The sequence below is a fragment of the Pimephales promelas genome, chromosome 25 (genome assembly GCF_988280905.1).
Source record: "Pimephales promelas chromosome 25, fPimPro1.hap1.1, whole genome shotgun sequence".
Classification (NCBI taxonomy): domain Eukaryota; kingdom Metazoa; phylum Chordata; class Actinopteri; order Cypriniformes; family Leuciscidae; genus Pimephales; species Pimephales promelas.
Genome location: NC_142793.1, coordinates 23,694,169 through 23,720,313, shown reverse-complemented (window position 1 = coordinate 23,720,313; position 26,145 = coordinate 23,694,169). Strand labels below are relative to the sequence as shown.

Genomic DNA, 26,145 nt, shown 5'->3' with positions numbered 1-26,145 from the left:
TTTTTAAGGCAACCAGGTTACTTCACTTTTTAAGCTAAACCAACAATATTTTTTACAGTGCATATACATTTTGTTATTCAGTCAAAATAAAGGTAAAATTAGTTTCATTATACATGTCACTGCACATAAATGTTCTCTATAGACTCTAAATGCAGGCTGTCAATCAAATATAAATCAATATAAATGTAAATGAATGAGTATTTAGCTTGCAGTATGATTTCTAGTAGCTCTTCGCAGGTTGTCACAGGTATCTTGCCAAAAGAATAAAGCATGATATGCTGACAGAGATTGTGCCCTGCTGGTGTTTTTGCTGCTGAAACAGCGAATCAACCAGTCACTTCATATTTCCAGTTTTTCGTTGTGCTTATTTTATAGTGTTACTGTTGCTCTTCCAATAATTGCCCGGCGGTTACTGAAAGTGTGTGCGTTTAGACGTCGTATGTCATTTCGCTTTATAAATTATTGGGACTTCAGCACTTCCTGTTTCATTATGATACGACAAACTAATACAAAGCCCAGCCAATTAGGTTCATTCAAGCACGGCGTCTCTCAGCTGCACAATTAAAAAAATCTGCAGTATGATAAAGTTCAGGAGGCGTTTGGAGCCTTTGTGCATACTGAAAAATGTCTTTATTATGATAGTCTAGATTCATCTTTGTGCAACATGAAGTGCTCCATGTCCTTCAAGGTTTTAAACAGTCTCTGAAAATAAAAACAGCGTTTATAGAGCCGCACGCATTGTATTTCTCTCCTCTGTGGAATTATTGATCGACTGCGGTAGAGAGCGTCCCAAAGCACCTCTCTGTATTCTCACCAAAACTGATGAACACTTTCAGCGTTTAATTCCTTGCATGCCCCCCAGAGATGAATATGAGAGTACAGATGGATTACATTCAATTGCACGGATCGATATTAAAATGTCTGTGAGCTACAAGAGCCCGACATTCCCAGAATCCATCAGTTGGTGTGATTAAGTTGACTCCCTGCTGGAATGATTTCTCTGGTCACAGTCAAGCGTTTGTCAGCCTCACGTCGACTTACTGTAATCACAGTCTCTGTGTGTGCAGAGATACGAGACCCCTCGACGCTGTTGCTTATGAAAGGAAAATGAGTTAGAAGTCCATAAAGCGCCTTATAGAAGCACACTGAGAATACATGCTCTTAATAACTGGAAGATGCTTACCTTGAAAATGGTTTGTTTAGTCAGAGAGCAGAGACACTTGCTTGTGCTTTCCAAATGTCAGGACTTGTGTTGGGAAACCTGTTGGGAAATGTTTTATTAGATTTGCTTATTCTAACAATGATAGAGCAACACATTAACACCCTAGCAACCACCCTATCAATGATATAGCAAAATGTTAACACCCTAGCAACCACCCAGACGACCCTATCAGTGATATAGCAACACTAGCAACCACCCAGACGACCCTATCAGTGATATAGCAACACTAGCAACCACCCAGATGACCCTGTCAATGATATAGCAACACACGTTAACACCCTAGCAACCACCCAGATGATCCAATCAATGATATAGCAACACGTTAACACCCTAGCAACCACTCAGACCACCCTATCAATGATATAGCAATCCGTTAACACCCTAGCAACCACCCAGACGACCCTATCAGTGATATAGCAACACTAGCAACCACCCAGATGACCCTGTCAATGATATAGCAACACACGTTAACACCCTAGCAACCACCCAGATGATCCAATCAATGATATAGCAACACGTTAACACCCTAGCAACCACTCAGACCACCCTATCAATGATATAGCAATCCGTTAACACCCTAGCAACCACCCAGACCACCCTATCAATGATATAGCAAAATGTTAACACCCTAGCAACCACCCAGACGACCCTATCAGTGATATAGCAACACTTGCAACCACCCAGATGACCCTGTCAATGATATAGCAACACACGTTAACACCCTAGCAACCAACCAGATGATCCAATCAATGATATAGCAACACGTTAACACCCTAGCAACCACTCAGACCACCCTATCAATGATATAGCAATCCGTTAACACCCTAGCAACCACCCAGACCACCCTATCAATGATATAGCAACACGTTAACACCCTAGCAACCACCCAGACCATCCTATCAATGAAACAGCAACAAATAATGTGTTGTAAGTATTCAAAACAACAATATACTGTAGCAATATGATATCCCCATCAACTGCATATCAATGCCCTAGCAACCACCCAGAATACCCTAGTAATGATATAGTAACATGCTTACAAGCACTTAAAGCTGCTGTGTTTTATTTCTGCACCTTTAGCAGCACTAAACAGAAGCGGCAGCCTGCTAGAGCATTGTGCCAAGAATTGAATCAAGGTCGTAGGGAATGTGTGGACAAATGTACATTGAATGCACAATTAAATGTTTTGGATAAAAGCATGTACCAACTGCATCATAAATAATGACCCAGTCTGACACTGGTCAGACAAACTGATATTCCTGTCCCAAAAAACACACCATCATCAGGACACTCAGGCAAACAGATTGCACGTAAATAAAAGTCTATTTTCCCAGTTTTGTGTTGCCAGGGTGTTTCATTATGTAAAAAGATATTCTGGGAATATTCGCTCATCTGTATTGGTTTCTCTATCCTTGCAGATTCTATTGTTTCAAAGCAAACTGGTGCCAGAATCCGCTACACTCTGCCAAGTTCTATGTTAACACAATCCACGATAACACAGCTTCCAACTAGTTTAACCCATAACACCACTTCCAACCAAAGTTCTTAACTAGTTTAACTGATAACACTGCTTCCAACCAAAGATCTTAACCAATAACACCGCTTCCAAACAAAGTTCTCAACCAGTTTAACCAATAACACCGCTTCCAACAAACGTCCTTAACTAGTTTAACACAGCGATAACACAGCTTCCAATTAGTTTAACCGATAACAACACTTCCAACCAAAGTTCTTTACTAGTTTAACCGATAACACTACTTTCGACCAAAGTCCTCAACCAGTTTAACCGATAACACTGCTTCCAACAAAAGATCTTAACTAGTTTAACCGATAACAGCTTCCACCCAGTTTAACTGATAACACTACTACTGACCAAAGTTCTCAACTAGTTTAACCGATAACACTGCTCTCACCCAGTTTAACCGATAACACAGCTTCCGACCAAAGATCTTAACCAGTTTAACCGATAACACAGCTTCCACCCAGTTTAACCAATAACACAGCTTCCAACAAAAGATTTTAACAAGTTTAACCAATAACACTGCTTCCAACAAAAGATCTTAACTAGTTTAACCGATAACACTACTACTGACCAAAGTTCTCAGTTAGTTTATCCGATAACACTTCTTCAACCCAGTTTAACCGATAACACTACTACTGACCAAAGTTCTCAGCTAGTTTAACCGATAACACTGCTCTCACCCAGTTTAACCGATAACACTACTACTGACCAAAGTTCTCAGCTAGTTTATCCGATAACACTGCTCTCACCCAGTTTAACCGATAACACTACTACTGACCAAAGTTCTCAGTTAGTTTAACCGATAACACTTCTTCCACCCAGTTTAACCGATAACACTACTACTGACCAAAGTTCTCAGTTAGTTTATCCGATAACACTGCTTCCACCCAGTTTAACCGATAACACTACTACTGACCAAAGTTCTCAGTTAGTTTAACCGATAACACTTCTTCCACCCAGTTTAACCGATAACACTACTACTGACCAAAGTTCTCAGCTAGTTTAACCGATAACACTGCTCTCACCCAGTTTAACCGATAACACTACTACTGACCAAAGTTCTCAGTTAGTTTAACCGATAACACTTCTTCCACCCAGTTTAACCGATAACACTACTACTGACCAAAGTTCTCAGTTAGTTTATCCGATAACACAGCTTCCACCCAGTTTAACCGATAACACTACTACTGACCAAAGTTCTCAGTTAGTTTATCCGATAACACTTCTTCCACCCAGTTTAACCGATAACACTACTACTGACCAAAGTTCTCAGTTAGTTTATCCGATAACACTTCTTCCACCCAGTTTAACCGATAACACTACTACGGACCAAAGTTCTCAGTTAGTTTATCCGATAACACTTCTTCCACCCAGTTTAACTGATAACACTACTACTGACCAAAGTTCTCAACTAGTTTAACCGATAACACTGCTTCCACCCAGTTTAACCGATAACACTACTACTGACCAAAGATCTCAACTAGTTTAACCGATAACACTTCTTCCACCCAGTTTAACCGATAACACTACTACTGACCAAAGTTCTCAACTAGTTTAACCGATAACACTGCTTCCACCGAGTTTAACCGATAACACTACTACTGACCAAAGATCTCAACTAGTTTAACCGATAACACTTCTTCCACCCAGTTTAACCGATAACACTACTACTGACCAAAGTTCTCAACTAGTTTAACCGATAACACTTCTTCCACCCAGTTTAACCGATAACACTACTACTGACCAAAGATCTCAACTAGTTTAACCGATAACACTTCTTCCACCCAGTTTAACCGATAACACTACTACTGACCAAAGTTCTCAACTAGTTTAACCGATAACACTGCTTCCACCCAGTTTAACCGATAACACAGCTTCCGACCAAAGTCCTCAACTAGTTTAACCGATAACACCAGAGCGGCTGTAATTCCTAAGTCGTTTAACCAGAATAACTTCCTAGGTCAACCAGCATCAAAGCAGGATAAGCCATAATGTGAAATCAAGCTGTGAGCTCCAGCACAGCAAATCAAAAGCAAACAGATTGCAATTTCATTTGATGCATGTGAATAAAAGACTATTTTCCCCGGTTTTGTGTTGCCAAATGTTTCATTATGTAAAAAGCTGCTTTGGAAGATATTCTGGGAATATTCGTACGCCTGTATTGGTTTCTCCATCGTTGCGGATTCTATTGTTTCAAAGCGAACTGGAGCCAGACTCCACTTCTCCCTGCCAAGCTCTCCTCTACTCGTCCCAGCGGTACTTTATTTTCATTCCCTTCTTTCTGAGCTCGACTTTATGAAAAACGAGAATAAAAACCCAATGAGTACATACGGTACAATGTATTCAAAGGCTGCCTGTATGTTTGGCTGCAAGCGTAACATTTTTAATGAGATGGATCCGCTCTCAAGCCTCAAACGCAGAACATCTCGTGTGTTGCAGCTTCGAGGAGACTGCGAAATGAAGTTCCCTCGTAATAACGCCACAGGTGCTGTAATTAATAGCTCCGGCACTCCTGTTTGCTTAAGACGGGAACCCGAGAGAGGTTTTCCACTTCCTCAAAGACCACACGCAAACACACTTCACACACGGTTAATCCAGACCTGCGTCGACCCCGATAAGTCTAACGCTTTCTCCGCAGAGAAGGTAATTAGTTGTGAAATGCCGAGCGCAGCGGTTTGTTCTTGGAAAAACTATATTGATAAATGTTTGATTGGTGGTGTGCAGATGGCCACTGGCTTTATACGACTGAGCTTGCAGTTTCTGCTAACAGAGTTACGAAGCGTTAAACAAACTCATCTGTTAGCTAGGCTCAGATTTGACAAATACTGGCATGGATTTGAAGCGTTTAAGTACTTATAAGTTGTACTAGCAATGAAGTCTGTGATAATCAAAATGAACAGTTTCAGTTTAACAGCTGCATTTATGCATTTACCAGATGCTTTTTGTCTGAAGCGACTTCAGTTCATCACTATTGTTGCTGACACTCACATTTTGAAATCAATTCACTTTTTTTACTTCAAATTTCAAAGTGGCTTTACATAACAGTCCACATTTTAATTAAGAGCGATCTGTTATCAGAAGAAACTGTCTAAGTTATGTATCTCAGAAATACATATTCAAAATCACAGTTACGGAAAAAGGTGTTCATTTATACAATGCGATAATTGAATGCAGAAACAATGAGCTCATTGAAGTAATGAATAGTTGTTTGCTAACAAATCCACTCTTTCTCTTGGTCAAATGTCAGTCTTTCATTGAGACTTTAAAGGGATACTCCACTTTTTTATGGAAATAGGCTCATTTTACAACCCCCCCCCCAGAGTTAAACTGTTGAGTTTTACCGTTTTCGAATCCATTCAGCCGATTTTCTGATACTTAGAAGAATATCAGTAACCAGACAGTTTCTGCTCTCATTGACTTCCATAGTAGGAAAAAAATATGCTATGGAAGTCAATGAGACCAGATAGTGTGTGGTTTCTGATATTCTTCTAAATATAAAAAAATCGGCTGAATGGATTGAAAAACGGTAAAACTCAACTGTTTAACTCTGGGGGAGTGGTAAAATGAGCCTATTTCCAAAAAAAAAGTGGAGTATCCCTTTAAGAAGACTAAACGACAATCTGCAGTCAATCTGTGACAATCAAATTTATATCCTGAAATCAGATTCATAACGTCATAGAATTATCATTGTCGTTCCAAACCTGTGTGACTTACTTTCTGCTGAGATGTTTGCTATATTCATATGAATTTGGGTGAACTGTTCCTTTAAGTGAAAGTCTCTTCTTGGACTCTGTTTAATCTCATTGCTGTCTAGTAGAAACAAGAGATGTTCTTTCTTCTCCTCTCTCTCTGTGTGTGTGTGTGTGTGTGGCCCTCGAGTGTTTCCAATACACCCAACGATTAGCCCCTTAATCTCTGGCTCTGTTATTAGTCTTCCCTGCGGAGTGTAAGAAAGGTGTTATCTAAGATAGCAGAATCAGCTGACTCCACACCGGTGTGTGTGTGTGTCCATTCTTCACTTCCGCGGATTAGAAAGGACCAATTCAAAGTAGCCGCTGGCAGTTCTGTCCCACAAATCCATTCTCCTGTCCTGTATCTCGCCTCATACACATCCCGACTCCTGGAATCTGTTCATTCCCGCGGAGAAGTCGCGGACAGAGGCCTCCACCATCTCTCCGTGTGAATGTGGTTTTGTCTGGGCAGCGGCAGCGGGATTATGGGAAATGGAAACCCTAATTTTTGAGTTCAAGAGCTGTGCTGCATCGGCCGTGACTTCTCCTTTTGATGGGACACGTTTCATTCAGACCCAAATTTCACACCCTTCGAGGTGAATAAAAGCGAGCACCACCTATAGTTGGAGGGGAATCTTTGTAACCGAACGCTTTGCTGCTTTCATGGGGTTAAATGAAAGTTAAAGACTCGTAGAGCAGCTCACGCAAATCATAACGATCCATCCTGCGCTGGCAAAAAATATGATTTTTTTTCTAATTTTTAATCAAATAGATTCCAGAGATGTATAAATAGACATTATCTATTCATAATATTTTTTTAAGGGCTTTCAAACGATTAATCGCGATTAATCGCATCCAAAATAAAAGTTTGTTTACATAATACATGTGTGTGAACTTTTGTATATATAAATACACACACACGTATATATTTAAGAAATATTTGCTTATATATACTGTACATATATAATTTGTACTATACATAAATATTTTATATATAAATAACACATTTTTCTTAAATAGATACAAGTACGCTGTAAAAAATATTTTCAAGATTTGTTTTCACAACACATTTTCTTTTGTCAAATCAACTTTATAATAATTTATGTTGTTGAGATAACTTATTATTTTGAGTTTCTGATGATTAAATTAATCTCCTTCATTGTATTAACTCACTTTTTCCAGTTCATTGAACTTAACATTTTTAGGCAACCAGGTTACTTACTTTTTTAAGTTAAACCAACAATATTTTTTTACAGTGTATGTGTGTATTTATATATACAAAATAATTATACAGTTTACACACATATATTATGTAAACACAGACTTTTATTTTGGATGTGATTAATCGCGATTAATCGTTTCACAACACTAATTTTAGTTGTTTGGAACTAAATATATAGCAAAATGTTGTAAGATATTAAGAGTTGTTTTCAAATATTATATCTTGAATTCAGTTTTCTTTTTCTAAGCCTTTTGGCAAATGCATAAACCTCACAAGACTTTATTAGATTTATGCTCAAAACAAGAAAAGAAAAAAACAACTAGTTGCCAAATGGGTAAACAAAACCAACTTAATTCAAGATATATTTTCTGAATTTTTTTATTTTTTTTTACAAAATACTAATTCCCAAGTAAATGTAAGTTTTTTTAAGGAATATTTATCATGTATTATTTTAGTATTATTTATATACTATAACATACTCCTTTATATACTATATATATATATATATATATATATATACGTATATATATATATATATTGAGCTTTTCCATGCTCCTGTCCTTTTATTTGATTTTTGATTACATTTTTAAATAGGTTTAATTTTCAACTTCAGTTTCAATTCAGTTAGTAATTTTAATACTTCAACCTAAACTTATTTTAGTTAGTTGCCAATGCAACATTTCTATCTAATTTTCATTTAATATTTTTCCCCATCTAATTATTATATTTTCATTCAGCTTTTTTTCAGTTAACAATTTTTTTTTCTTAACTAGTTTAACCAATAACAAACAAAAGCCCTTAATTAGTTAAACCGATAACACTGCTTTCAACAAAATTTCTTAACTAGTTTGACCAATAAGATTGCTTCCGACATAAGTTCTTAACTAGTTTTACCAATAACACCGCTTCCAACAAAAGCCCTTAAAGGGAAAGTCACCTGAAAAAAAAAAAAAATGAATGGTAGTCAATGGGGCCCAAGATCTGTTTGGTTACCACCAACATTCTTCAAAATATCTTCCTTTGCGTTCAGCAGATCAAAGACATTTATAAAGGTTTGGAACAACTTGAACTATGAAAGAATTTTTCATTTTTGATTGAACTCGTTTAACCAATAACACAGTAGCGGCTAGTTTAACTGGAATAACTAGGTCAACCAGCATCAAAGCAGGATAAGCCATAACATGAAATCAGACTGTCAGCTCCAGCACAGCAAATCAAAAGCCATTTAAAGGCCTGATTGACATTTCCCGATCTCAACCTTCATTTGTGGCGTTTTTTGATGAAACGTCCCTGTCTGAGGCTTTTCAGACGTGTTTTTGAGGCGTCATCAGTAATTGCCGAGTCTGATAAATGCGAAGCGACTGTAATTCTGTTTTTGTTTTCTTCCATTTTAAGCCGGGTGGCCCCCTGCTGGCTCGCCACATCTTTAAAACACCAATCACGTCGCCCTCACACTTTTGTGCATGACATAACAGAGCAGACGACTTCAGCTTGTGAGCGTGCAACCCATGCAGACGCCTTCAGATGCGCTTTTTTCTGCATAAAGCTCACGTTTGCTGACGATTTCACCGCCCTGCATCATATTTTCTGCTGGAAGATTTTATTTTGGGCCGCAGATTCAAAAAATAGTGGCTGTTTTGCTTTAGCTCGTCACTTTCTCACAAAATATGATTGCCGTCATTTGTCATTCGTGGCAAGTGTGTCGTCAATATCATTTTGTAGCATTTTTGGTTTTGACAACCATTTAGGGTAATCACTTTATCAGCAGAAAAACTGCCACAAAGACATGATTCACAACTATCTGTTTAATTCTCAGCCCATTTTCACGTTTGACAATATTTAATCCTGATTTCAAGGCCGGTGACAGCAGAAAATACATGTTTTACTACACGTTTTACTACATCCACATTGTGACTTTGTGAAAAAAAACTTATGTAAAGGAGGCTCATGACATTAAATGGAGTATTTTGAACATATTTACAGATTACAGCAAATGAAGTGTCATTGTTTTTGTCATTAAAACTTTTGACTGCTTTTGTTATTTGAATAAGTGCATTACAGCTGATACATACACACACTACGAGTCAAAATTTTTTGATTTTTTTACGTTTTTAAACTGTTTTCTATTTGAATATATTTTAAAACGTAATTTATTCCTGTGATCAAAGCTGATTTAAATAGTGTTTAATGTTACAAAAGCTTCTATTCATCAAATAATCCTGAAATAAAATGTAAATAAGAGTTTTCATCATTGATGGATCATGAGATCCTCATATTAGAGTGATTTCTGAAGGATCATGTGACACTGAATACTGGAGTTTGATCACCGGAATAAATTACACTTTACAATATATTCCCATAGAAAATAGTCATTTTAAATTGTAATAATATTTCACAATATTTAATATATTTTTAATCAAATAAATGCAGCCTCGGTGCGCAGAAGAGATTAAAATATTAAAAATCTTTTGACCGGTAGGTTAATTTCGTGCAAAAACTGTATGTGACGGAAAATGCTGAGGAAGAGCATGATTTTTGCACAGACCGCCTAGCCGTCCCTGGTGACCTCCTGTACATAATTGATTGTTTATCTTCCTGCCGCATGAATGACAGAAGCGCAGGAGTGTTTCCCGATGTGATCGTCCTGCAGGTGTGACGCCGGTGACCTTGAGATAATCCTCTCATCTGACATCTCAGTTCTGTCCCGCTCAGCATCGCTGTGATAGACAGCAGCACAATGCATGTTTGAGCCTGTCTGCATGTGTGTCTTAATGCAGTCTGCTGCATTCACCTCTTTGGGATTGAAACTGTCATTTCCAGTTTGCATGAAGAAACTCAAAACACGTGGTGAACGACATTGACGGCTTTCAGGCCGGATCGAGACGAACAAAGTGTCGTTGTGCTCCTTTAGACAGCAAATGCACTGCAGAAAACTAGTTTTGTCTCATGTTTCCGTACAAATATATAAAGATTCTTAAACCAAGATACACTTACTTGAGACGCAAAATGAAGTCTTGTTTATTGAAAAAAATATTAAGTGCTTATATAACAGGAACACATATCTGCCAATGGAGTCTTTTCGAAAGATTAGATATTTATACAAGACATGCTTTGGCAGTGTGCAGCATACGAATTAATCTAAGAGTTGAATTTAGATTCTAAACATGCTTTTTTAGACTGGAGAGGAAGTTCTGAAAGTTACAGTATGTTTTCATAGTAATATCGAACTCTTGCATCTCTTTTTTATGATTTGACCCCTTTAAAAAATCTAAAGCAGGCATATGGGATGGCTATTGATTTATTCATGCGGTTCTTGGCTCTGCTGAATATAGTAATGATGGGAAATGTTGGCGGCCCTCTTTGATATGAAGCCAGTGTTCGTTTTCTTTCTGATTTTATATTAATTAGCGGAATTATGACAGCTCTGAAGGCATTTATGCAATAAAAATATCATTTTCTATCACACCTGCGAGATGCTTCCACACAGGGTCTAAAATTAACACTCGCTATGAGCCAAATGTCAATATAAAAACTGGCTTTCACTGGTCACGCGCCAGCTGGACGGAAAACATATTAGGAACCGCAAGATAATAATGGTTTAGATGGAAATATATGAGGATATTCTGTTGCGAATAATGATAGTGATTTAAAAAACAAATTAACAAATTCAAATAATTCAAATAAAATAAGGTTTCACGGTCGGTAAATAATCCGTCATTGAGCGGCAAAAACTACATTTTCACATGATTTTCATCAACCCTATTTCAACGTAAATCTTATAAGCACAAGAATCTCAGTTCTTACTCTTTGAAGACCCTTTCATATAAACAAACCTTGAAACAGGCGTCTCTCAACGTGAGGCCGATCTTCGCCAGATCATTGAAAAGACACTTCTGACCAATTCCTGTTTCATGTAAAAGCATATGGACTCTGAACGATTGATTACATCAGCTCTGATTGCTTTTAAAAGTGTTTTTAATTTTTTTTAAAGTGTTATTTTTCCACCAGCAAGTCTAGTGATGACATGTAAATTTTTATATTTAGTTTATATCCAGATGCATGGACCATGTTTTCTAATAGAAATAATGACTATTTTTTTTTTCAATTCACTAAATGTGAAAAATGTAAAGATGTGAAATACTCGAGGAAAACAGCTTACCAGCCACTGCCACTGTTTCCTTCCTTTCGTCACACGCGGTCTGTAGTTATTCCCTCATTTGTGTTTATTTCTGCCGGGAGTGGGTTTGCTGGAGGGTTTTATGAAATCTCAGCCGGTCTCAGAGATGAATGTATCCCAGAATCCCCCATGGATACAGATCTCAGTGTCCACTCAAGGTCAGTTAGAGGGCAGAAGGAAAGAGTCACGTCTGCAATTTCTGCCATCTTTAGCTTGGGCTGAAAAATATTTTAAGAAAAATGACATTTTATTTTATAAGAAACTGATTGGATGGTGAAAAGCATCTAAAGATGGTTTGTTTGATTCCAGCTAGAAGGAAACGTTCAGACAAGGTTCTCTTAAAGTTTTGAATAAGCGAGTAACTAACGGTAATAATACGTTCGTTCAAAGTTATCTGATCTTTAATTATCAAAACGTATATACATGGTTCATGGAGCTATATCTAATGTACGGTAGTAACATCAACAATGGTCTCATAATGTGTGCAAAATTATGATTAAAATGTTCCCTTTATGTTTTCTCTAACGAATGCAAAAACCAGGAAAAACTACTTACAAAGCCTAAAAAAAACCCAGAAGTTTTCACAACTTATTTATGAAAGGGAATGCATGGAAGCATTTTTCCACCTTGGAATAAAAAAAAAGAGAAAAGGTCATTCTGACTTTCTATCTCACAATTCGACTCCTTTTTTTTTCTTGAAACTGCGAGATAGCAACTCGTATTTAAATTTCCAGATAAAAACGTGCAATTCTGACTTTATATCTGAGAAATTTGATATAAAATCGGTATCGTAAACTTGCAATTGAGAGTTAGAGTCTAAATTCTGAGATTAAAAACTTGCACATCTAACTTTATATTTGCAAACTAGAAATTCTTCTGAATTTTGATATAAACTTGGAATTGCAAAAAAAAGTATGTACAAATTGCTCAAAATAAAGTTAGAATTACGGGAAATATGAAATCAGAATTGATGGATATAAACTCGCAATTGATAATTATAAAATCTAAATTCAGAGAGAATCTTTTCTGACTTTATGTTTTGCGAGTTTTGATGTTAACTCGGAATTGCGGAAAAAAAGTCAGAATTGCGCGAAATATCAGAAATTCAAGAAATCAAATTGCAATTGAGAGTCATAGTCACAATTTCAGATTTAAACAATTCTAACTTAATCTGACTTTATCTCTTGCAATTCTGACTATGTATTACGAATTTTGATAAAAATGCGAAAAAATAAACTCGGAATTGCAAGAGATCAAGTCAAAATGGCAAGTTTATATTTATATTTCACATTATAATTATTGAATTGAATTAGAAGATTCTGAGAGAAAAGTCAGTACCTTTTTTACCACAGGAAAGTTTGCAGAACGTTTTGAGTACACATTTTTCTAAGCTGTGATGTCATCTGCAGAAAAAGAAAGACATTATTTTCTTCAGAATAACGCGGCTGATGAGTGAGTTATGATCTGATCCCTGATTTCCCCATCTAGAGCACAATGAGTGTGTCTGGGCAGCACAGCTGCAATAAATACACACTCATACACTCACTCTCTCACACACACATTTATGATCTGATCTCTGATCTCCCCCTCTAGAGCACGATGAGTGTGTGTCGGGGCAGCACAGCTGTGATGAAAACGCTCTGTGTTTCAACACCGTCGGCGGCCACAGCTGCTCCTGCAAACCCGGATACACCGGCAACGGCACCACCTGCAGAGGTGAGACAGTCCTCCATCTGCCACCTCACCCGGTCACATGACCCGTCTCACTCTCACCCCGTCACATGACCTGTCTCACTCTCACCCGGTCACATGACCCGTCTCACTCTCACACCGTCACGTGACCCATCTTACTCTCACCTCGGTCACATGACCAGTCTCACTCTCACCCGGTCACGTGACCCGTCTCACTCTCACACCGTCACGTGACCCATCTTACTCTCACCCCGCTCACATGACCCGTCTCACCCCGTCACATGACCCGTCTCACTCTCACTCCGTCACATGACCCATCTCACTTTCATCACGGTCACGTGTACCCATCTCACTCTCACCCTGTCAGATGACCTGTCTCACTCTCACCTGGTCACGTGACCCGTCTCACTCTCACACCGTCACGTGACCCATCTTACTCTCACCCCGCTCACGTGACCCATCTCACTCTCACCCTGGTCACATGACCTGTCTCACTCTCACCCCGGTCACATGACCCGTCTCACCTGTGTGTGTCCTCTCTCTTTGACCCTCAGCGCTCTGCGACGGACGCTGTCTCAACGGCGGCTCCTGCGTGTCTCCGAACATCTGTGTGTGTCCGCAGGGCTTCAGCGGGCAGAACTGCGAGACCGGTAAGATACACTCCTAACGCCTCTTTCTAATCTCCAGTGCTTTCCAACGCCTCTCTCGGCTCCTCCAGCTCGGCTGAGGACTCTTTCATCTCGTTGCGAACAAAGCGTGAGTGTGTAAATTGCAGTTTTGAAGAAGAGTGCTTGATTGCGGCTGTTTTCTGTGGGAGGAAGAGTGAAGCTGAACTATATCATAGTAATGATGTATACAGTTACTTTTGCTGGAAATTCAACAAGAAGTGCTCTCTTGAAGTATAAACACACACACACACACACACAAACGCACGTGTGTATTTATAAATACTAAATAATTATACACAGGACACACACATATATTAAGTTATTTTGGAAGCGATTAATCGTTGATAAAATTCTCTATTTTTGTCTAATCCTAATTACAATTGAAATGATCTAGTTTGTGATGTTTCTCAGCATCAACTAAACAAACAGTTTAACCAGTGTTATATCTAATAACACGGTCTTCCTCATCTAGACTAGTTTGAGCGAGACTTGCTCTGTATTTCACATTACCTTCCATTTATATAGTTGCTATTCTTCTGTTTTAAAAAAATATGATAATATCTCCTGTACACACACTCATTTGTCTTGTCTTAATTTAGGCCTCAAGCTTTGTTTAGTTTACTAAATAGAGTATCAGTTCCTCCCACAGATAAAGGGAAACGCCTCCACCATCTGTGCGTTTATCATGTCAGAGAAACAGAGTCATCTTTGTTTCTCGTTCCCTCACACCCGCCGCCGGCTCACGTTTATTTACCGGGTTCTTTTGTTATTGAGCCCCTGGGTAAAACCACAGCTCTCCGCCGCTCTACTTCTGCGCTGGATGGAGACAGATTAGATGTTTTAATGAAAACACGAGACGAAACTCTCAGTGGAAATGTGCAGCCACTTTTGCTTTGTGCCGTAGATTAGCATTGTGTTTTGATGCGCTAGTCCCGCGTGAGCAATTTCCAGCAGATGTTGCCTGTTTCTGGACGGTTTCACACGGCAGACGAACCGAACGAATCCAGTGAGACACACAGCGCACGTCTCAACCCATCGATCCCCATATAAAGGGCATCTTTACGAGATGCCCTCACTCTGGCCTTTGATTAAAATCAAATGGCTTTTCTTTCAGAATTTTCTGTTCGCTTTCTCCTGGAGGATACAAGATGGAATGAAGCGGATGAGTTTCGGGTTTTTTTTCTCCCACATTGATGTTAGAATCGTATTTAACAATTTTTCACAAACCACCAGAGACCCTTGAAGCAAAGGGTCTTACAAAGTTCATGTAACCGAACTGTTTCATAAAATCAAAACACGAGAGGTTGGGTTATATTGTGAATATTGCCATGTCAACTATTAAGCCATGAGACACAGCAAGGATGTATGAGTAAAAGAATTTGGAAATAATAGAAATCTTAATATTCTGTAAAATTGACAGCATTTTAACTAAAAAACAGTTTGTCAATACAAATAATTTGAAAGTCTAGTCTAAGAAAAGGTTTAAAAGCTTTGAACTTTATAGACAGACAGACAGACAGACAGATAGATAGATAGATGGACAGATAGATAGATGGACAGACAGATAGACGGACGGACAGATAGATAGATAGATAGATAGATAGATAGATAGATAGATAGATAGATAGATAGATAGATAGATAGATAGATAGATAGATAGACAGACAGACAGATAGATGGATAGAAGGATAGATAGATGGATAGATGGATGGATAGATAGATAGATAGATAGATAGATAGATAGATAGATAGATAGATAGATAGATAGATAGATAGATAGATAGATAGATAGATAGATAGATAGATAGATAGATAGATAGATAGATAGATAGATAGATAGATAGATAGATAGATAGATAGATGGACAGATAGATGGATGGATAGATAGATAGACGGACGGACGGACAGATAGATAGATAGATAGATGAACAGATAGATAGATAGATAGATAGATAGATAGATAGATAGATAGATAGATAGATAGATAGATAGATAGATAGATAGATAGATAGATAGATAGATAGATAGATAGATAGATAGATAGATAGATGGACAGATAGATAGATGGACAGATAGATAGATGGATAGATGGATAGATAGATAGATAGATAGATAGATAGATAGATAGATAGATAGATAGATAGATAGATAGATAGATAGATAGATAGATAGATAGATAGATAGATAGATGGACAGAAAGATAGATAGATAGATAGATAGATAGATAGATAGATAGATAGATAGATAGATAGATAGATAGATAGATAGATAGATAGATAGATAGATAGATAGATAGATGGACAGATAGATAGATGAACAGAAAGATAGATAGATAGATAGATAGATAGATAGATAGATAGATAGATAGATGATAGATAGATAGATAGATAGATAGATAGATAGATAGATAGATAGATAGATAGATAGATAGATAGATAGATAGATAGATAGATAGATAGATGGACAGATAGATAGATGGACAGATGGACAGATAGATAGATGAACAGAAAGATAGATAGACGGACGGACGGACGGACGGACGGAAATCCAGATAGATAGATCGATAGACAGATAGATACATAGATACATACATAGTCATAGATGTCAAATGTATTAATGCATTACATGTCTCCTTTTTCCACTCTGTAAATCCAGTTTGTGTTTTGATGATCAGTGATGGTCTTCATTGTGTGTCAGGACTGAAGAGGCAGTTGTGTCTGTAATTTTGTCAGCATGATGTCAGTGCCATTTTCCTCGTCCTGCTGTTTGTCTAGTAAAGTTTCTGTTGGAAAATAGGCATTTTTGATTCCTGCTGGGCAGCCCGAAGCCTCAGCCGTCAAATGAACTAATAAAGCAGCAGAAACGCAGAATAAATAAGCTGCTGCTGTTGAACTGATGCTAGAGCAGGTTTACGCTAGTTTGATCTTCACCTGGAGGCCTGATGTTATTTTTATTCTGCTCAAGTTTCTATCAACCTGGTTATGAATCAAACGGCATGAAAATGCAGCAAATAACAGACAAACACACTCAACAGCTTCACAGGAGCCAGTGAATTCATGCAGACATTTGCAAAAGCGTCTAACGCTGCATCCGAAATGAAAAGGAACCTCATGAATGAGTGATTTCAATGGGCAAAAACTCCTGAAATTAGCATTTTTCGTTAGCATACTGCTACATTTTGCTCCTGTAAGCTTAAAACAACAAAGTAGAGAGTGATTTAATTAAATGCATGAGGACATCATCAACATCAAAATAGATACTGTTGATCTATTCACCACTGTGAATTAAAAAAAAAATGTTTTTAATGTTTTTGAAAGATATAACATCACTTTTGATCAATTTAACGTGTCCATGCGGAGTTAAAGTATTCATTTCTTTCCAAAAACTCCTTTCACAGAGTCTTTCTAAAGCAGACACGGACGTTAACTTGCATCTGAGACTCAAAATATTACAGCATAAACAAACAAGAATAAACAGAATCATCAAAGTGAGAAAACAATCATCAACAAAAGGATGAAACAGCTCTTTCATAAAGGTAATAAAGGGAAGATTAGAAACAAACATAAGCGAACACAATGCAAAATGAAATTAAAGTCAATCAAAGACTATATAAATCTCTCTAATTAGGCAAAATAGTAAGTTCACCTAGTTTTATGTTTTCTCAGTCATTGATCCGCTGTTTCTGAGGCGTTTTCCGAGCATCATGCTATGATACAAACTTTTATCAAACTCAAATGTCCCCCCTACATAAGCGTTTGATCAATAAAAATTATAATCAGTTGCATATCACACGACTCGAGATGTAAGAGGGTTTCCTCAGATAACCGGGACGCTCGAGTCTTCAGAGGCTCAATGCTTTATACTGTACGTCTCCTCTGGAGCCACCGAGAGCGAATCATGAGCCTCAAAGAGAATCACACTCTCACAAATACAAGAGGCGGTGTGTGTGTGTGTGTGTGTGTGTGTGTGTGTGTGTTTGGGGCTCTGGGATACGACTGAACATGAAAATGCTTTCACTCGCCTGCTCTCTTGTCCTCCTCTCTGGCTTTTACGAATCCTCTCGAGACCATCTGACAAACTAGTCGAGCAGAGAAAGACACAGGCATGATATGGAGGATGATCAGAAGGAAAGTTCACTAAATACCTATAGAAGAAATGATGCACAGAAAGAAAGTACACGGGATTAGCATGCATGCTAGGTGTCTCTGCACCTCAATGATGTCATCGCGTCCCTATAGAGGCTGTGAATATGCATTATTCACACATGCAATCACAGACTATACAATCACGCTACTTGCATTATTCATAATGCACATAATCGCAAACAAATCACACACTTGCATGTACATGCAATCACAGATATAAATGCATTATTCACAATGCACACAAAAATCACAAGTGCAGATTATTCAAGCATTCTCTATGCCTTATTCACAATGCACACAAACCACGTGCATGCACCACATAACAAATCATGCACATATGTACACAAAATCACATCAAACAAACATGCTAAATGGCATGCCTTATTCACAAAACACATGAATCGAATTATGCATGCACAAAAAAAATCACTTTATAATCAGTGCAGATTATAAAAACATGCTGAACGCCTTAATCACAATGCACACAAACCATGTGCATGCACACACAACAAACATTAAACAAACATACATGCATTATTCACAAAACACACTTGCATGTGCTTGCAATCACAGATATAAAACGCACACGTATGCAAACACAAAAAGACGTGCACATGTACAAATATGCTGTATGCATTATTCACAAACATGCATACACAAAAAAATCACAAGTTATTCTCAATGCACACACACTACATGCATTCACACACACATAAATGGACCTGTGCACATTAAACAAACATGCTACATGCATTATACACAAACAAATCACACACATATGCACACAAAATGTACTTTTGCACATTAAACACACACACACTACATGCATTATTCACAAACACATGAATCAAACCAATCACACACTTGCAAGTATGTGCAATCACAGATACAAGTTCCCATTCCCATTCACAAATCACAACATGTTTGCATAAGTAACTGACTTATTTAAAGGATTTCGAAATATTTTAATTGGAAAACAAGACTAATTGGTAACACTTTATTTTACGCCCCGCAAACAACTGTGTAAGTACACTGAAATTACGGTGTACGTTTCTGTAATTATAGTGTACTTCCGTGTAAGTATAAGGGAACAATATGTTAAGTTTGGGGTAATAAAGGGGGTAACAAACAGATATACAAGCAAATTATTTAATTAGTAAAAAATAACAGGTACCTATTCTGTTAATATATTCCAGGCAAAAATTGTACATCTGTTGTTTATAAAATGTATCACATTTTTGGCAAAATATGTTCAGGGTAATTTTGACATCTGTGGGTTGAAAATTAAACACACACACACACACACACACGTACTATGATAAAAATTACATTTATTGGCTTTTCTTACTAGATTACTTAATGTTAAGTCAAAATAATTTGTTTTTGCTATGATTTTAATTTAGACCTTACCATGTGGTAATTAGTACTTACCTTACTTAGTACTTAGTACGATTTTTTTTGTTTGTTTTCTTGATAACAGTACCTTTCTCTGTAATTACAGTGCAAATAGTGTTGTTTCATATTGCTACATAGTAAGTAGCGTTTGTTACCCCCTTGTTCTGTGTAGTGGGTAAGTGTAACTCCTGCAGGCTGTAAATTAAAGTGGTGCTTGTTACCCCTTTATTACCCCAAACTTAACATATTGTTCCCTTATACCTACATGAAAGTACACTATAATTACAGAAATGTACACCGTAATTTCAGTGTACTTACACAGTTGTTTGCGGGGCGTAAAATAAAGTGTTACCGACTAATTTAAAACTCATCAAGATCTTATTTTTTTGCTGTTTTGTAAATAGACATTTTAAAAAAAAAAAAATATTAAAAAGTGAGAAACATGTATGACTGAAAGTACTTTAACACTTTAGAAGATCTTTCAACCAAATTCAAGTCACAAATTCAACACCACTGTTATAAATTTGCTGTACTGAGAGCGAGAGGAGAGACGCCTCCATCTCTTCTGGCTTTCCTTCTGTCCTTGATGCTCTTCTGTGTTGTTTAATTAAAACAGTGAGGGCACGAACCCCCGACAGACCCTCACACTGACATCATTAAACCTGCGGTGTGTTTGAGACACTGAAGCTCTCAGTCGACGGCATATTAATGTCTTTTTAAAGTGTTCGGTATTATATACAGTCAAACCAAAAAAAAAATTCAGACATTTTGTTTCACTAGTGTGTGCAGGACACTATAGTTCATTCATGTATGAAACTGTGACATATTATACCCAAATATTCTTCATACAGTAACATTTATACACATTTGGGACCAAAACTGATTGATGATGTTCTGCTGAAGTGTGTTTTCTGTAATTGCTAATGCTCTATTGTTTGGCAGTGTTGGGTAAGTTACTCTAAAAAAGTAATTAATTACTAGTTACTAATTACCTCTTCAACAGTGTAATTAGATTACTGTACTAATTACTCTCTCTAAAAAGTATGTAATTACTTTTAATTACTTTCAAAATCCCATATCAATCTCAACCAGCTGAATAATACAAGGATAGACATGAATCTGTTTTAATTCTTTCAAATAAATACTATGAATTTGCATGAATTATCCTTTACATTATAAAAACATACTTTTTAGCATCAGACAATACATTTTGATGTTAAACCCACTATTGTTTTATGTCTGATCTCATGACATTTCACACTTTTTTCATACATATTTTACAATAATTCATACGAATTTGTACGAGTGCGGTCGTAATATTTAGACACCTCATAAAATGCATACGAATCCCTGTGAGATCGGATTGATCTATACACAGTAGCTATTTACCTCAATTACATCAGAAGTAACTGTAATTAAATTACAGATAAATTAAGAGTAATCCCTTACTTTACATTTTTAAGGGAAAAGTAATTAAATTACAGTAACTAATTATTTAGTAATTAGTTACACCCAACACTGTTGCTTGGTTGAGCTAAACTGGTATTATCTAATTGTTTAACAGCTGACAGATATTCAACATAATTCATGTGTGAGAGTCGAACAGAAAGAAGGACGGACAAAACCAGTCAAATATCAGAGTTCTGCTCGTATTTTAGTACCATTTTCAGCGAATAAACTGGGATAAATGTTGAAAGAGTCTGAATAAGGTTTGGTTTGACTGTATGCACTTCCAATCTGAAGCTCAGGAGGAGCTTGCACACATCTAGACCTGTCAATCATATTTCAAAGATATTGTGGTCAAAACAGCGTTCAGGTGAGGAGCAGCACTGACCGTGATGATGTTTAGGCGGTGGATTTCATCAGGTCAGTTGTTTTGATGAGGTCAGGTGAGATTTCTGGTATTTGTTGCTCATTAGAAGGTCATTCTGCTGTCAGCCGTTTCTCACCCACAAACATTTCATCCCCGCTGCGCCGCTTCGTTTGTTTCGGCTTCTCGTTGGCTGAGGTCTTTCTTTCTTTAACGCCCCGAGCGAGAAATGAAGCCGTTGTCTGCCGGTAAATACTAGCCGGTTTAAATTTCACATCTTGTTACTTTTTCGCTTTGATGTCGTAATTCTGAAGATTGGATTGTAATGTTGCATGAAGTCATTGTGTTCAGAGTGGATTCAGCTGTACTGGAACAAGATTTTCCCCTGGAGAAAACACACACACACATAGAGACAGAGAGAGAGAGAGCAGGATCATCCACATGTCACTGTATACACTGTAAAAAAATATTGTTGGTTTAACTTGTTGATTGAACTGGAAAAAGTGAGTTAATACAATGAAGGAGATTAATTTAATCATCAGAAACTCAAAATAATAAGTTATCTCAACTAAATAAATTATTTAAGTTGGTTTGACAAAAGAAAAAAATGTGATGACAAATCTTGAAAATATTTTTTACAGTGTATACTCTTACAGAAATTGTTGTAATTACACACACTGCCAGTCAAGTCTAAGATTTTTAATGTTTTTAAAAGTCTCTTCTGCTCATCAAGGTTGCAATTATTTGATTAAAAAAACGTCACATGATCCTTTAGAAATCATTCTGTGATTATTTTATGCTCAAAAAAAAAACATTCATTATTATTATCGGTGTTGAAAACAGTTGTGTACTTTTTTATTTCAGGATTCTTTGATGAATAGAAAGTTATTTGAAATATAATCTTTTCTAACATTATAAATGCCTTTACTGTCACTTGTTTTGATCAATTTTATTCATCCTTGATGAATAAAAGGGATTTACTTTATATCTTTCCCCCCAAAAAATAAAAATAAATTGTACTGACCCCAAACCTTTGAAGGTTTGTATTTAATGTTTCAAAAGCTTTTATAAATGCTGTTTTTATTCATCAAAGAATCCTGAAATAAAAATGTAAATAACTGTTTTCAACACTGATAATAATCATAAATGTTTCTTGAGCATCAGATCCTCATATGAGAGTGATTTCTGAAGGATCATGTGACACTGAAGACTGCAGTAATGATGCTGAAAATCCAGCTTTGATCACAGGAATAAATTACACTTTACTATAAATTCACATAGAGAACAGTTCCCACAATGCCCTGCTGGTGTTGGCATGCGTGGGCTGGTTTCACCTGCTCCAGTAACGAGGATTGTATGACTTATTTAGACACACACACACTGACTGAGTTAATTAGTGGCGCTTAATTAAGGCCTTTTGTTTCTCACGAGTGGCTCGTTACATGTAAATGGCACAACATGGACGGTGTCGTGTGTTTGTGTGCGAAGAGGAATCGCAGCTTTGTTTGCAGCTGTTGTTTCATTTTTAACGTTTTCAACGTTTCTTCTCTCTATTTTTTGTGGTTGCATTGTACAAACTCCAGCCACAATTATCCAAAAAATGTGTATAGATATAAAACATCTTTCCAGCTAAAGATAACTATATTGTGATATCTACTGATGCAGTGATATAAAACGCATCCAGCTGTGATTCACGTGTGTTTATTGAGTGTGTAGGCAGAGGATTGGGATCATGATTTCTTCACAAGAGTCATTTAACGGCGTTTTTATATGATGACGATTCTCTCGTGTGCGAAATCACTGGAGCTGGAATGAGATTCTTATTTCTGAAAGACATTTGCTGAAAGCGAACACACACACACATGCAAACACACTCTCACAGACACACACACTCAAACAAATACAAACACTCACAGACACACACTTTCTCTCACACACGCGCGCACACACAGTCACACTCACAGACACACACACACAAACTCACACTCGCAGATTATCTGATATGTGTGGATGCGACAGGTTCGTCCTCTATGAGAAGATCCTCGTGTACTTCTGTATACTTTCAACTGCTCTCTCTCTCTCTCTCTCCCTCCATCTCTCTCTCATTGACATGCATCAGTTTTATTGTGTTCTTCTTGAGCGATCGAGTAAAACAGGATTACCTGCAACAGAGACATTAAACCATCTGCCGTTAGCTTGTGAAATTTAAGATCAGTGCTGGTGACACTACACTGAAAAAAAAAATGAAATTTGAAATTTATAAAGACAAAAAAAAAAAATGTTAAATGGGCTCCAGTAATATTTTTAGTCTAGTTTTAAACCGTAGTTTGTCACTCGAAATGTACGTTTAAAATAGTAGTTAACTACAATACAAAGACTATATTTAAGCCATTTAATGGGAAATACATTCTTAAATGGAAAAAAATAACATTTATTAAATAAAAAACATTGTTTAAAGATGCTCTAAGAGATGTTTAAGACGTTTAAGTATTGTCAAACAAAACGGAGGCTAGCTAGACCCTCCCTCCTCTTCATCCGCGTACTCACCCCCCAAACCCCACCCCCAAATCCTTCTTGTCAGTTATTGGCTGGAACAGTTTGTTATGTTTCGTGGTGCGGGTTAGCCCAGTTTGTTTTTGTTGCCGTTTGTGGAACTTGGGGTGTCTGCAGAGACTGCGTTTTTTGAAAAAAAATGTTTTGGCCTAAAAAACGTGTGACATCGCTTAGAGCACCTTTAACGAAATATTATTTTGTACATCAAAAACCAGAAAGTCCGAAATGAGACTCAAATGTATTGATGAATATGTTTTTAAAATCTGTCCAAATTCGTGATTTTAGGAGAATATCTTTCAATACACCAGAAAATACAAGAAATTGTATTTAAAACTATAAAAGAATCAATCAGGGAGCATAATGTTTTTCTTTTACGCAATAAATTGCCTGTTATATTGCGTGTATATATTTAGAAACCTGACATCTATTCAGATATAAATAGCACAGTAAAAAACACAAGCATCCCACACTGATTTCCCACTCCAGCTCTTTCTCGTCTTTTTCCTTTCTTTTCTTCACTGAACGGCCAGACGGATTTTCAATTTCAAAGGCAGTGTGTTCTGCTAACCGCAAACGCTTCTGCTACAGAGAACGAGAGCGATTTCAGCATTCTGGAGAAAACACACACGTCTGTGAAAGAGACTCATCTATTCTCTGCTTGTCTCTGCCGGTGTGTGTGTGTTTGTGATGCGGCTTTTCAACGAGGGGAAAAACTGCAGACAGAGTTTTGGGTTGATGGACAAAACTTTCCATTTATAGTCAGTTTCACATTAATGTTCCGGAAAGTTCAGGATGCAACCAAATGTCAAATCTTCAAAATAATAAATAATCTTCAGAATGGTTTGCAACAATTGTTTATTTAAATATAATTTATAAAACATTATACTTCATAAGCTTATTAAAACTATTTTTAAAATAATAAAATATTTTAATATAATATATTATATCCAATTGGTAATTATTAATATGATATACTATAAAATTCATAATAAAAAGTATAAACATTAATAATAATAATAATAATATGAATGTATTATAAATTCTAATATATTAATATATACTACATAATAGAATAATTAATAATACATTTACATTTTTTACTGAAATCTAATCTATATAATATTAAATATTATTCGTGAAACAAGTGTTAAAATATTACAATATAAAAGCACATATCAATTTATATATAATAATAATGTATTACAAATAATATATTAATGTGTATTATACATATTAAATAAATAATACATTTTATTTTTTAATAAAATTAAATTAAATACAATAAAATATATAATAATACTAATACAAAATTACTAATACAGAAAAAAGAAAAATCTAAAATATTTTAAATAAAAAACAAATAAAAAACTTAATAAGTGCAAATTTATAGTTATATAATATTATATTCACATAATATTATACAAAACTATAATATTATAAAACCAACAACAATCTTAATCCCTAAACATATAAACTCACAACAAAGGACATTTACACATCTCTAAATCTTTCATCACCTACAATAGAAAAACCAAACAATGCCATTCGCCCTTCACTGTCATTGTTCTAACTCAATTAAACACTGCTAATAATCACTAACAAAGACACAAATTAATATTGATGTGTGTTTAAAGGATATAGACTATTCTCAAGACTCAATAACAAAACAACCAGAATTTCATTGTTCAATGAAACAGTTTCCCTCTATCCATCTCTGATATTAATCAAAGCAAAAATAATCAGAGGATGGGTCACGTTTAAGCAATATCAGTTTCATATAATTATCCTTCAATCTGCTCTCTGAAAACTCCCAGAAACCCCGTTAACCTCCCAGTGATCACCTGACTGCAGTGAGGTCGCTCTGTGATTGGCCGCTGATGACTCCATGTGTAAAGAATCATTTTCATAATGATCAGCTTTAATCAGAACAGAGTCTCATCTCTTCTGTGAGTGTTTAATCATTGAGAAAATCTTCCCCGCGTCTCTTTCTCCATGACCGTCTGAGTAA

General features: G+C 36.6%; 1 protein-coding gene and 2 long non-coding RNA genes across 3 annotated transcripts in view; 1 reads left to right on the top strand and 2 right to left on the bottom strand.

Annotated features, from left to right (window-relative positions):
- nell2a (neural EGFL like 2a) overlaps positions 1 to 26,145 on the top strand; it is a 96,693-nt gene that overhangs the window by 60,222 nt on the left and 10,326 nt on the right. The window contains exons 14-15 of the mRNA XM_039647932.2: positions 13,468 to 13,590; positions 14,121 to 14,216. Coding sequence (XP_039503866.2) covers positions 13,468 to 13,590; positions 14,121 to 14,216 — 219 coding nt within the window. The remainder of the gene's footprint in view (positions 1 to 13,467; positions 13,591 to 14,120; positions 14,217 to 26,145) is intronic.
- LOC120460258 (uncharacterized) lies at positions 623 to 14,228 on the bottom strand. Its single transcript, XR_005617915.2, has 5 exons — positions 14,091 to 14,228; positions 13,213 to 13,277; positions 11,857 to 12,092; positions 1,184 to 1,261; positions 623 to 1,093 (listed from the first exon to the last, which is right to left on the bottom strand). It is a non-coding gene; the product is annotated as an uncharacterized LOC120460258 (long non-coding RNA).
- Positions 18,189 to 23,792, bottom strand: LOC148965095 (uncharacterized). Its single transcript, XR_016150712.1, has 3 exons — positions 23,569 to 23,792; positions 21,609 to 21,969; positions 18,189 to 18,378 (listed from the first exon to the last, which is right to left on the bottom strand). It is a non-coding gene; the product is annotated as an uncharacterized LOC148965095 (long non-coding RNA).